This window comes from Anopheles bellator, chromosome 1 (assembly GCF_943735745.2).
Source record: "Anopheles bellator chromosome 1, idAnoBellAS_SP24_06.2, whole genome shotgun sequence".
Taxonomy (NCBI): Eukaryota; Metazoa; Arthropoda; class Insecta; order Diptera; family Culicidae; genus Anopheles; species Anopheles bellator.
Window position 1 is genome coordinate 28,796,048 of NC_071285.1, and position 12,493 is coordinate 28,808,540.

General features: G+C 45.7%; 1 protein-coding gene across 1 annotated transcript in view; it reads left to right on the forward strand.

Annotated features, from left to right (window-relative positions):
- LOC131215380 (protein sidekick-like) overlaps positions 1-12,493 on the forward strand; it is a 100,804-nt gene that overhangs the window by 75,004 nt on the left and 13,307 nt on the right. The window contains exon 3 of the mRNA XM_058209769.1: positions 1,950-2,160. Within this exon, the coding sequence (XP_058065752.1) occupies positions 1,950-2,160 (211 nt within the window). The remainder of the gene's footprint in view (positions 1-1,949; positions 2,161-12,493) is intronic.

Genomic DNA, 12,493 nt, shown 5'->3' on the forward strand with positions numbered 1-12,493 from the left:
GCATCGGGAGGCAGTCGGTTCACCCACTCAGCCAACCAGTCAGCCAGTCAGGCCAGTCAGTGCCTTCAAAAAGTAATCAAAAATTCGATAATGTCCTGGCAAGCGAGAATAATGCGGCCCCTCGAATGCGGGTTCCTCCGCCTCCGCCCGGGGGGTTCATAAATTTTCATTCAGCGGCAATAATTATCAGCTCACTTTGGTGTGCTCAGCGTCGATTACGGAATGAAAGAAGGAAGAATTACGCCACGATCATGGGCCGTTTTGTTTTATAATGTAGCCTTTCGTTGCCTGGCCCCCAGGACGTTTTGATGTATCGCGAGGATCGCGGCTTCTCTGCGCTTCGGGATTGGCGAAGGTCGGCACAGAGAAAGGTGCCTTCAGGCGGTGCCCATCTGTAATTAGTTAGCCACCGTTTGAGGCGACGTTACATCATCTACCCGGGAATCCCCGTCGTTGGGTTGCGGTAAATAATGGCCAAAAACTTATCGCATCTAAGTTATAGTGTATTCTATTAATTTCTTCTACAAACCATAATCATAATTATGCGAAGAAACGTTTCAAGAGCTGACTTGAAGCAATGCGAAGCAAGGTAAGGGCTCTCCGTTTGCGAATTTGATTGTTGCACTTGTGTTACATTGTGCATTGTGCTATGTTAAAAATGACATTAAACTGTATAAAAAATGTTGGACTCGTTTTAGAGTTTGAGTTGCGAACATTTTTGAAACTACAGTTGAAAATGTTCTGTCTTTATACAAGATAAATAATAATAAATTAAATAAATAACGGCAAACAATACTAAGGAAAACTGCAGACTAACACCAGATAAACATGAAACTTTAAAGCCGCAAGCATATGGCTTTGATACTTTCTTTGATACCCAAGAAATGAAGAATATAAATTTTGTTTTGCATCAATAAAACTCAGTTTCAGTTTTACTCTCCAATCGCTCCTCCAGTAACACTTGTACTGATTGATCTTTATTTTCTTATAAGCTCATGTGCTCCACGAAAAGTAAAAATTCCTGTTGTGCCCTGTTTTGGCCATTCGAAACCCAAATCTTCAATCGACTCCCGGACATAGAGCCTTTCACTTCTGTACTCTCAGCTTCCCGAATCCGTTACATATCCCTCCCATAACGGACGAGAGCATGCTCACAAATACCTTAATCCGTGTGCTCGATGCAGGCAAAACCCGAATCCTGTACGAAAAATAAATAAGTGAAATAACAGGTAACAACCATTCATCCCCTAAACGCTCGCGAGGCTCCCGGCAAACTCGGGGTGGGATCCTTGATCAAAGGAACGGCTTGCGATTGTTGGGCGGCGGAAGCAGTCCCCAGAGCGTGGGTTGGCAGGGGCCCGCAGGGCTTCTAAGCTTCGGGTGATTTGCTCCCGGAAAGTTCTCCCGCAGCAGCAGCAGCTGTTGCGCTCTCGGGAAGTCCTTAAGATGGATGGGCACTCAGCACCGGCCTCCGCTCGAGTTGGGCGCAATTTTCGCCGAGGCCAATTTGCGCATTTCGTCCCGTCGATGGCATGATCCTTCTAGGGGCGAAAGATTTAGTATTCATAGCCATCGACGCGATGGCGAAGCCATACTAGAGCGGGAGTGCTAGAAGAACGGGAAGGAACCGTCCAGAAATTATTAAGAACATTAAGATCCGGAGGGGCCAAAACAAAGACGGCAAATTTTCGGGCCCTTCCGGCGATCCGGCTTCTCCGATCGGCCCGCTCCGGGAAGCCATTATTTCCGCTCAGGCCCAGCATCCTGAACTGCCTCTTTCTTCGCGTCACTCTTATCGGTCCCGAACCGGTCGGGTTGAGGCTTTGAATAATCAAATTAAATATTTACTCTTGACGTACATTTCTCATTTCATGCCGGCCGGGCCTGACGGTGTCGTTGATGGAATGCTGCTGGATTTTAAATGGATTCACCCCGTCCCGGCCATCCAGGTCTCGTGGATCCGCCACCGCGACCTCCACATACTGACCGTCGGCAGCTACACCTACACCTCGGACCAGCGGTTCCAGGCCAACCATCACAAGAGCACCGGCGACTGGACGCTGCAGATCAAGTGGGCCCAGAAACGGGACGCCGGACTCTACGAGTGCCAGATCTCTACCCTGCCGATCCTCAGCTACTTCGTGTCGCTCAACGTCGTCGGTAAGTGGACGAAGATGGATTGGTTTCTTATCGGCTAACGGGGGAGGGGTTTTGAATGCTGATTGAACTTTGAATCGGCTTCATTTGCGAGGATTCAATCGCCCAGAACATCAATCGTTCGACTGGCGCCAGAAATTGAATCAGAAAGGAAGTCAACAGTTAACCTTTCGAAATGGTTACGTTAAACTATCGGGTCGCCTCGCATTGGCACTTATTTATTCTTCATCAACTTCGGGGATGTTGCGTCCTTTTTTGACTCGAAACACACAGTTTATTTATTTTGAAATGACATCGGAAGAAAAAAAGGGAAGGAAAGAAAAAATATCTGCTGTTCCACATACTGTAAGCCTTTTGCATTGAAAGAAAAGTGTCCGGTTCGTTTGCACATAGAAAGAATATCACTAATATTGTTATTGATTGAAACACTACTAACACTTTCATTTGATTTAAAGTTGATTACTTCTCGGAAAAGGTTCAAAAGCCTTAGTTGAAGGCCAAATCTTTGAGGTGAACATAAAGCAAAATTATGTAAATTGTGTTGGCAAGCAAAACGGGGGATCTTGTAATTGATCCGTATAAAATTGTAATTATGAGACTGTGAGAAGGCCCAAGTGGTCCAAATGTCCAGAGTGCAGTATGCAGCGCTGCACTCTGGCAATGATTGTGCGTTTCAATACTTCCCAACACCGCTTCGGGAGGAATCGATTGCAATTCCTTCGAGAGTCCGTTCGATTCGAGCCACCCGAGGCCGGTGATCGTTGGTGACGACCGTGGGTGGTTCGACACCCACGATCACCGCAATGTTTGCATCTCGGAAGCGAAGAACCCGCAACGGGACAGCCGGGAATCGGTAGAACCCCGGACCGGACCAATGGGGCCGATGTAATTACGTCAATCAAAGCGTTTGGATACATTTAATCAAATTATGACTACGAAGTTAGGCTCGGAATCGGAATTGATTTGAATTCAATTACAATTTTATACGCTGGACACTATGGTCCAAGTGGCTACAGGCCCTAGGAGTCGTCACTCGGCCGCTGGAAGATTCCCATGAGATGCGGATCTGAGAAGCACTTCAATCACGGATTTGATTTGCTAAATCTGTTTAGCAATCACTTTGGGAAAGCTTGTGGCACATTTGAATGGTTAATTATTTGAATGCACATTTGAATGCAATCGCACCCAAGGGGTAAAGCTAGGAGCGACATGTAGCAGTGAGGAAAAATGCAAATTCAGCTTCAAACAACTCATCCAAACCTGGTGAAATGTTGACTAAGTACATTGTGCAAACTAAGTACACTAACTAAGCAAAATATTCAAAACAAAAATAATTAAGTTGAATAAAGTTTAAAAACGGACATGAAGCTGAACATAAAGATGGTTGAAAGCGGAAGAACGAACTATCTAAAATTGAGACCCCTATATGTAAGGAATCCATAAAAACCTCATTTCATTTGTGTTTCACTTACTTGCTGATCGATGCTTCATTATTCCTACAATTTTTTCCACTGCCAAATGAATGCGGAAACCGTTAGTCGGGCAAGAGAATACCAAATTAGCGTTTGGCTTCCTAGCTGTTTTTCCAATGGCTGTAGTCTCATTACAGCTACGATTGATTTCTTTCCAACGCTTTCCATCATTTCTCTTTTCACGAGGGAAAGTCACGGGTTGTTGGTGGGGTTTCCAGAGACCGTCATTCGATCCATTTTTCTTTCTTCACCAGTGCAAACGAGTGCCACACCTTCCATCAGCTGCCGATGATTTACCAATGCTGATGAGTTGGTACTGATTGGTTCATTGCTAGTCATAGATAGATCCCATCGTAGATATCGGCTGGCGCGATTCAATCCGCGATTCAATGAGCTCCACTACTCTCCTTTCCGAACTCAACCTCAAGGTCGTATCCGGCAGTCCAAGGCGGGCTTTTAAATTACTCAACAGGAAATGCTTGTTATTGCCATCGCGAGGTTGGGTCGAGGGTCCTTCCGATGCCGGCGGTGGCCAGGGTATCGATTTTGCCCTTTACACTTCACCTTCACGCAGGCACATGGCTGGGCTGGTTAAATCCCGCTCGAAAGCTTTTAGCTAGCGAGTTTCGTAACACGGCCAGGACGTTAGTTCCGGTGTTTACGATGGGAAATCGGTTTAGCATCTCAGCCGGTTCGTCGTGACACCAGCTCCCGAAATACGCAGCAAATGGTTGTGTGGAGCGAACGAACGCAGAACCGAACCGGCAGTTGATCTGAGATAAAGTGTACAAATTTGACTATCCGGATTGGATTATACGCAAAGGCAAAGGGCGAACCAGAGCAGAGAGGCGATTTTCTACGAACCGTGCCCATGGAAGTATATCAACACATCGATTGATTATCTAAATTGTTAACATCCTTCTAAGGTGAACTTGCACGAATTTTTCCTCCGATCATATCGTGGTTTCAATTATTGCTTTCGATTTGACAAATATGGCGATGCATTTGTCGTGTAAAAACAATTTAAGTTTTCCTACCAAACTAGTGGTAGAATAATGCGAGAGCTTCGCTCATAATTGAATGCTCGAATCGACTCGGAACCCACTTTTTATTGGAGCCAATATTTGTTAATATCTTACATAAATTGTCTTAATCAAACTAATTGTTTTGAACGTCTTGAACTGTTCCAACTTCCAATTAAGAAATTTTATAAACGCAAATGAATAGTGTAATATAAACTCATTTATTTCAATAAATAGATGATGTGTTTGTAAAAACGCCTAAAAGTATGCAACACTACTACATATTTTATTTTAATTTTTTTATACTTCACTTTTGACCTGTTCTGAAAACATTTTCATTGGGGTAAAAACCGATTCAACAATACTCGCGACACGCAGCACCAACTCACAACATGACAGAATGACCAATCACTATCACTTCACGGGCATCGATCGTTTCATGTCAGTGGTCACCCCTCAATTGGTACGATGTAAAGCTCCGACGCAGTGGAACTCCCAATCGTGGAATCCTGGTTGGCAAACGGTTGTTTACAACACTCTCCTCAACCGCGCCGCACAAGAAAGACGACGGAAGCTCCTCAGCATCCCCAGCATTAGCAACAAATGACTTCCGGGGGAACGGGCAAAAAGCCTGGACAAATCTTTGCAGTGAAGCGAGAAAATAATAGCCAGCCCCCGGATAACCTGGGCCGCGTTGGCACTGAAGCACAGTTGGCGCCTGCGACATCAATTGTTCACTGCGAGGACCTCCCGTTGGTGCCTCCCTCCCTCCCTCCCTCCCTCCCTCCCTCCCTTTGTGCCTCCCGCATTGCTTCCACCGGAAGGCGCGGCGACCGTAATTTCCACGCAAATGTGGCCCCCCGTGAGCGGAAGTCTCCGGGAGCCCAAGTCGACCGATTGTCTGTGAGGCGGCCCAGCGGCCACACGTTATTTATGCATCGAAGCGTTCTTTAATTGGGGCCACCGTTCGTTATTGCCAGCCGGTTGCGATGGGGAGCAGATAATTTTTGGCGGTGCTTATAATGAGAAAACTCCAGCATCCGGGAACGCGTGCTGCCTGGGCGCCCGTGCATCCTTGGCAATAGCCGTGTCACGCTCCCTCCCCTGTCACTCTCTTTCTCTCGAGAGACCAAAAGATTCATCAATTCGAACCATAGCCGAGACGGATGCGCTTTTCGGGGTGAAGTATTGCCGACAAAGTTTTCCCGTCCAACTGTAGCCTTTAATTATCCGTTTTCTTTTATCTTAAGTTCCGTTCCTAGTCCTGCGTGGTGGGGTTTTCCCGCTCGAGGGCTGTGCTCTTCCGGTTGCGGTGCGCATCGGTGCGTGTTCTTTGGTAATTATCTTCCCGCCTGTTGGTGGCACAACACCGAGCGCCGAGTTTGGTGCGTGAAAACTTGCGTACGTCGCCCGAAGGTTTCCGGGTCCCCACAATTGGCTGGTGATTCACTCACTCTGGGTGTGCTGGCCCCGATTGTTGCAGATCATTTGCTCTACCGGATGTGAAACGAACAAAAAGTTGGCCTCGGGCGTTAATCTCCTAGACTAGACAGGCTAGACAGTGGCGAAAAGCATTACCCAGAGATCACCCCAAGTTGTCGATGGGGTTAACGCATAGGTAATGTCCCTTTTCCCGCATGCCAAGGTTTGAAGCCAATAACACCAATTGCCAGTCTTTGATTGCGGTGTTTCACCGAATTAATAAAAATTGTTGGATTTTAGACCAAAGCGTAGATTGAGCGTAATAACCGTAACAAAACTAAAACAAGTGAGTTAAAAGAAAATAATGGAATTAAATAACAGTTTTACCGTGATGATAAGGTTCTGGCGATATTGCTCAGTGAGTCGAAATCAGAAAAAAGACGAATAGATTGAAGATTGAAGACGAATATCGAGTACGAAGCAACGTATACTGCAACATGGTATGTTCTTGTGTTGAAACTAACCTATCTTCAAGATGGCGAATCCTGTCCATCTTCTCGGAACAGCTTGCTCATTTGCTTCTTCCCATCGTTGAGTTGGATGAGGATGCCACACCATTCAAGAGTGGTCAAGAATTGGAGGGCCCAGAGCACAGCAGAGAGTTTTCAAACAGCTGCTGTCAGTGAACTCCTTACACATGCGTACAATAGACCTAACATAAAATAGATCCAACATAACAACTTATATGCCATGGACAGAACCAGAACCTCTTTAGCCCTAAAAGTGTTCCTTTTTGTACACCACCATCAGCTGAATATCTAGATTATTTAGTTTTCCTCGAAAACCTGTCATAATCGTCATCTCTCATGACAATATTTTCTGTTACATTATTAAAAAAGTAAGCAAAACATTACCTCACTGTACTAAAATCCATTTTAAGCTAAGAAAGCTTCACATCGACAAACTTTCGTGGCTCGTGACGATGGAACCTAAATAAAAAGCACGACACAATTTTCGCATCGACCCAATGGGGGGGACCACCAAAGCCCCCACTGACTGACGTAACGACGCTTTTCTGCTCAGACGTGTCTGGCTGTGTGCGCTTGTAATTGACAGGGCGTGTGGTCCAACTTTCGAAAGCCTTCCATTAATCGGGCCAAGAATTTAGCACTGGTCCGGTGGTGGAAATGAAACGTTCCCAAAACACACGCATACAGCCGTGGCAGTCGTGCACAGATGAGCGACAGGATAATGAGGCATCAAAGTGAAATTTTAGCGACCATGATGTGTCTCGGAAAGCTGTGCACACGACGCACAGACCATGGCGGCAATTAATCCCCTTTGCGCCACGCCACTTCCTTTTCCGGTTCACGTACGCCGGGGACTAGAGCACTTTGCCACACACACATGCACAGCCTTTTTGGGCCTCGTCCGTAATTGCTTAATCATTCTAATGACTTAATCGTAGCATCGTGAATGGGTGTGTGTATGTATTGGTGCCGTGTGGGAATTTAAGGAGCAATAATGTTACTTTTGATTACATTAGCGCCTGGTGGCCCGCTAAGCATCGACGCCATGTCCATGTCTGTGAGGCCGCAGAGATTAAGGGACGTTTTTTAATGGCTCAAATTTTCATCCACGAGAGAGAAAGGCTTTAATGTTGCTCCGTTTGTGGGATAAATGGACATGCATTTAATCGCTGATCTGTCTCTCTCTTTCGCCAAGGAATGTGTTTTTACGTTCCATGAAAAGGTGGATCAAAATAAGTTGATAAAATAATAAAACAAAATATACTTTTGGGATTTACAATTTCATACACTTGCAATTTCAACATTTCAGATTCTTTATAATTTATCTAGATATTTCGATAGGCCGCGTTTTTATTTCAACATTGGTAAGCTAATTGTTACGAGTTCAATAGTTTTCAAGCTTTCGTTTAAACTATCAATAAGCAAACGAAGAAGTAAAAATGTAATAATAATGATAAAGAAAAGATAATACCGTTTTGAGAAAGGGGAAAATCAATCTGACAAAACATTGTAAAACATGTGCAAAAGCGATTAGACAAAATGATCAAAATGGTGTGGGTTTCATTTAATCAAAAAAAACACATTAAATAGTGAATACAAGAAATACTCTTACTGAACTGTCTGGGGTTACATGGGAAAGCTTGCACGATAAACGGTGGAGAAAAGAATGTGACATTGAAACACACCACGAACTCTGTTTGATCCGCTGCCACGTACTGATTCGCTAGAGTGACCTGGGTGACTGCATTTAGAATGTATTCGAAGCGGCCACATACGAACAGAAGTGCATTTCAACTCACTGGGTCAAGCCATCCCATCAAGCCAAGGATTCGCTGAACAATACAGCATCGAGCCACAGTGAGCACGCGGTGCCTCATTTCCAGCTTAGGTGCTTTAATTGTCCGCTGCGCTAGTCTAGACCAAAATGGAGCGAATTCCTAGTTTGAGTTCACTCGAATTCCACACATTTTTTTTCCGAAGTGCGTGAAGAAGTCTGAACTGAAATGGAATGCTTTCGTGAGATTTTTGGTCTCCCAAAAGAAAGCAAAATGAACGGCAGGGCCGCCGTGTAGCCCAAAGGTAATCAGGAGACCCTTTTGTTCACTTTACGCCACCACAGCGTGTCGGCGTGCCGGCGAGGGACAAGTTTGTAAACTTTCCCTGGGATCAGCCAAGCGATGGGGAAGCGTTTTACATTTTCGCCCATTATGCCGCCCACAGAGATGCCGTCGGGACGGGGGGCGGGAGGCAGCTATTTTCGGGAAGTGAATTCGGGAAGACGCCTTTGTCTGGCCAAACAGAAAAAACACGAAACATAACGTTTTTCACATCAAATGTGTAGCTCGAAAATTCTTTCCCAACATCTCTAGCCTTTTAACGCATTCCAAGGCGCCAAAAAAGGAAACAAAGTCCCCCTGGTACTAGCGGTGGTCAGTGGGCACAAGGACTTTGCGCCTCACTCAAACTCTCTGCTTCGCGCGTCTGGCCGCTTCGGACAATCTCATTAAAAACTTTACTTTTCACTGCCCAACTCCCAGGAACCGGCGGCACCATGCCCCGGACCCATCGGCCCGCCGGCCCATTGTCGTTTGATGAAGCGTTTATTCTAATTTTCCTCCCTGTTTTCCACAAACGCGCTCCGAGCTCCGATTTCGAGCTTTGCAACATGCGAAAGACGCCTGCGTCACTTTTTGACACATTTGCACCACAAAGGTTTTCTCGTTAGGTTTCAATTTCGTGTTGGAGGATTGAAATAATATGTAAATGCAGTGGCCCATGAGGATGGGTGGCGGGAGTGCGCCCAGCGTGGACGGGTGGCGGCAGTGGGTCTCCCGACATAAATTTAATTGATGGTGACAAAGTTTTTCAATCGCCCCGGCATCGCGGCATTCCAAAACGCGCTGTTGTAAATTTAATCTTTGTCCGGTTTTTTTTTTCAAACAGCAAGTTAGCGGAACTAAACTCGATCATCCTAAACTGGTTTGCTTCTTTTTGATAAAATTAAAGGAAAATACGCTAATGTTATAATACAATTTTTTGTCGTCCGGAAAAGGGAATCCATTTTAAAATTACGCAAACCCAAAATGGGGTTCCATGTTTGGAAAGAAATTTAATAGACTCTTTACAAAGCTAGGAAGGATGAAGACGTTAAAATTGGCATCGTACAGTTATTATTATCCTTGAATTATCTTCGCTTTCGTTCAAGTTAACGCATTGTTAGTGTCTGAATTTACGTTGGATTAATCCTAGAACTGGTCAAGAAAAATGTAAATTGACAACATACCGGCTAACCTTCACGAATTTGCATAGTTTTAGGCGATTTTGTTGAATTTTTAGAGAGATCAGACTTGCATTTCGATATTTTTCCCGCAAAACCCTCATAAAGTTAATTCACATTTTTCATCCTTTTGAATCTCGCCCCTCCCGTGAAACATTAGAAACAAGTTAAAACTGGCTGAGCCTATTGTTCTACCGTTTGTTCAACGATAAATCCGCTTGTTTTCCGGCGTTACATTCCATTATTGAATCCTGCTGGTCCTTCCTGGCTGGGTAATTGTTCTAGGTCCAACACATCACGCACAGCTGCTGTACTCAATGTAAGCAATCTGAGAAGAAAATGTAGAACCATTATAAAAAACAATTACCACATTACTGCAGCAATTAGTCTCTAAGCGAACCGGGTTCGCGGGTTTCCTGTTTGTTTTGTTGGTGGCGTGTAAAGCAGCGGCAGCTCAGTTTCGACTGCAACCGACGGACCCTAATTAGCATTCGATTTCGCCGGGCGGTGACTTTTCGGTTCTGTTTGGGTATCCCTTACCAAAAGGACCTCCGTTCGACTCGACTCCTAAAACTTTTGCTCTCTCTCTCTCTCTCTGCTCTGTTTGCGCAGTCCAACACGGAGGGACAACAGCATTAGCGGCAATCGCGTGCGCGACGGAAGGAATAAATTAAAAATAGGGCCAAAAATTCTTTCAATTTATGAATTATTTATTCACGTCAAAGTTTGCTCTTTTGCCGGGGAGAGCAATTGTAAAAGACCCGGAGGCCGCTTAAATGGCGGTGACGAGTGGGCAGCAAAAAAGTAACCGAAACTTTGCAACACCCGGCATTAGGAAGGAAATTGTTGCAAAACTTGCCCATTTCCGGTGCCAATTTGAGAGAACCGGAACTTCAGAGCACTCCGAGGTAGCAATGGGCAAAATAATTACTTCTGTCCATTAACATTGTGTCCCATTAATCCTGTTTTCGGCTCCGTGGCCGGCCGGTCGGCCGTCTACTGCCTGCTGTTTTTAATGTTTATCTCAATGTTTCACCGTGGATTGAAACAACAACATCGCTTGCTGCCGCTCTCTGGGGAAGCCGCCACACCTAGCACACAGCGAGCTATTTTTTAATTAATTTTCCAACGAGCTTCGATTAATTGATTTGTTGTCTCGAGTTGTTCAACATTTCATTAGCAAAGCAACAAAGTGTTAATAGTCGGGCGGGACCGATTACTCCCCGAACTCGTTCGCTTGCGTTTTTGTTGAACATTTCGCGGAAGTCACTTCTGTGGCCAGAGGCAACAGAAAAGCACATAAAATTTCAAAAGTTGAACACCATTCCGACCGCTTCTTGGTTTATTTTTAATGTTTGCCGGCGGCAGAAAACTAAAAAAAGTCTACGCCACGAACGTTATGCAAATTGTAGAAAGAATATTTGCGCGAAATATGATAATCTCGTAATTACTGGGCCTAACCTTGGGCCTTGGGGCGGCTCAGATGGTCACACAACACCCGGTGAGCGACGCACACAGCCCAGGGCCCAAGAAGCAATCTTACGCAACGGGAACTTGAAGTCGAACGCTGGCCCAAAAAAACTTTCCCCAAAGGTCCTCTAGATGGCCGTGTTTTGATAAGCTATAATGGGAACCCGAAAGGCTCTCCCCCGAAGGCACGCCGGACCGGACTGCCTTGGGGCACCCTCCCCGGGGCTGACTCCCCCGGACCAACCCACGGCAGTCTGAGAGAAAATATGGGAAAAACACGAAAGAATATAATTTATGAACGACTTGGCAAATGGGCACCGCGACAACAATGGCCATCGTGGCGTGGCCAACATTATAATGCTGGGAAGCGAATTATGCTCCGGATTGTGCCGGGGGCCAACTTTGAAACCATACTTTTCGGCCCCAGCGCCGGGGCAAGAGGGATGTCTTCTTTTTTTCGCCTCGTTGCCTGAGATTATTGCTGGACTTGCTTGAATATTTATATCGACCATCGAACTGGCCACAGCATTGGCCCGTTTAGTTCGGTTCCGTTCCTGGAACATGACTAATTCTACAATATACTGCCCCCGCCCGGGGCTTCCGGACCACGGCACCGTTCCGCGTGGTTCCGGAACCCTTTAGGCTTTCGGAAGGCCTAACCGGCCACCGTCGTGCCCCGGTGTGCCGGCGGCTAACTTTGTGTGGAAGGGTTATGGGTTTGGAAGCTTGTTTTCTTGGGACCACGGAACGGTCAGATAGCCGTATCATAGAACACGGGCGTAATTAAATGTTACATGACTCGTAACTAGCCTTCACACCGGTGAGCCGGTGAGTAAAACAGTTCGTTCCGAGACCGTGTCAAAGCTGAACCGCGATTGGGAAAAGGGATACGGTTCAGGGGCGGTGGAGAAATGGACCCGATCCACACACTGTCGATCGTAAGACTCAGACCAAGTTATTTTTTGGTCAGCATTTAGGATGAGAACCATGCCGTATAAATAGCCAGATCTGGTTCATATCTTGACGTACCGCATCGGCTAACCGGGAGTCCTTGTTGAGTTTCATCTTCTAGTTTTTCGATCGCAATGCAGCAGCAGTTGTAATTAATGGGGCTATTAGTTCTAAAACAGACGAGTAAATAAA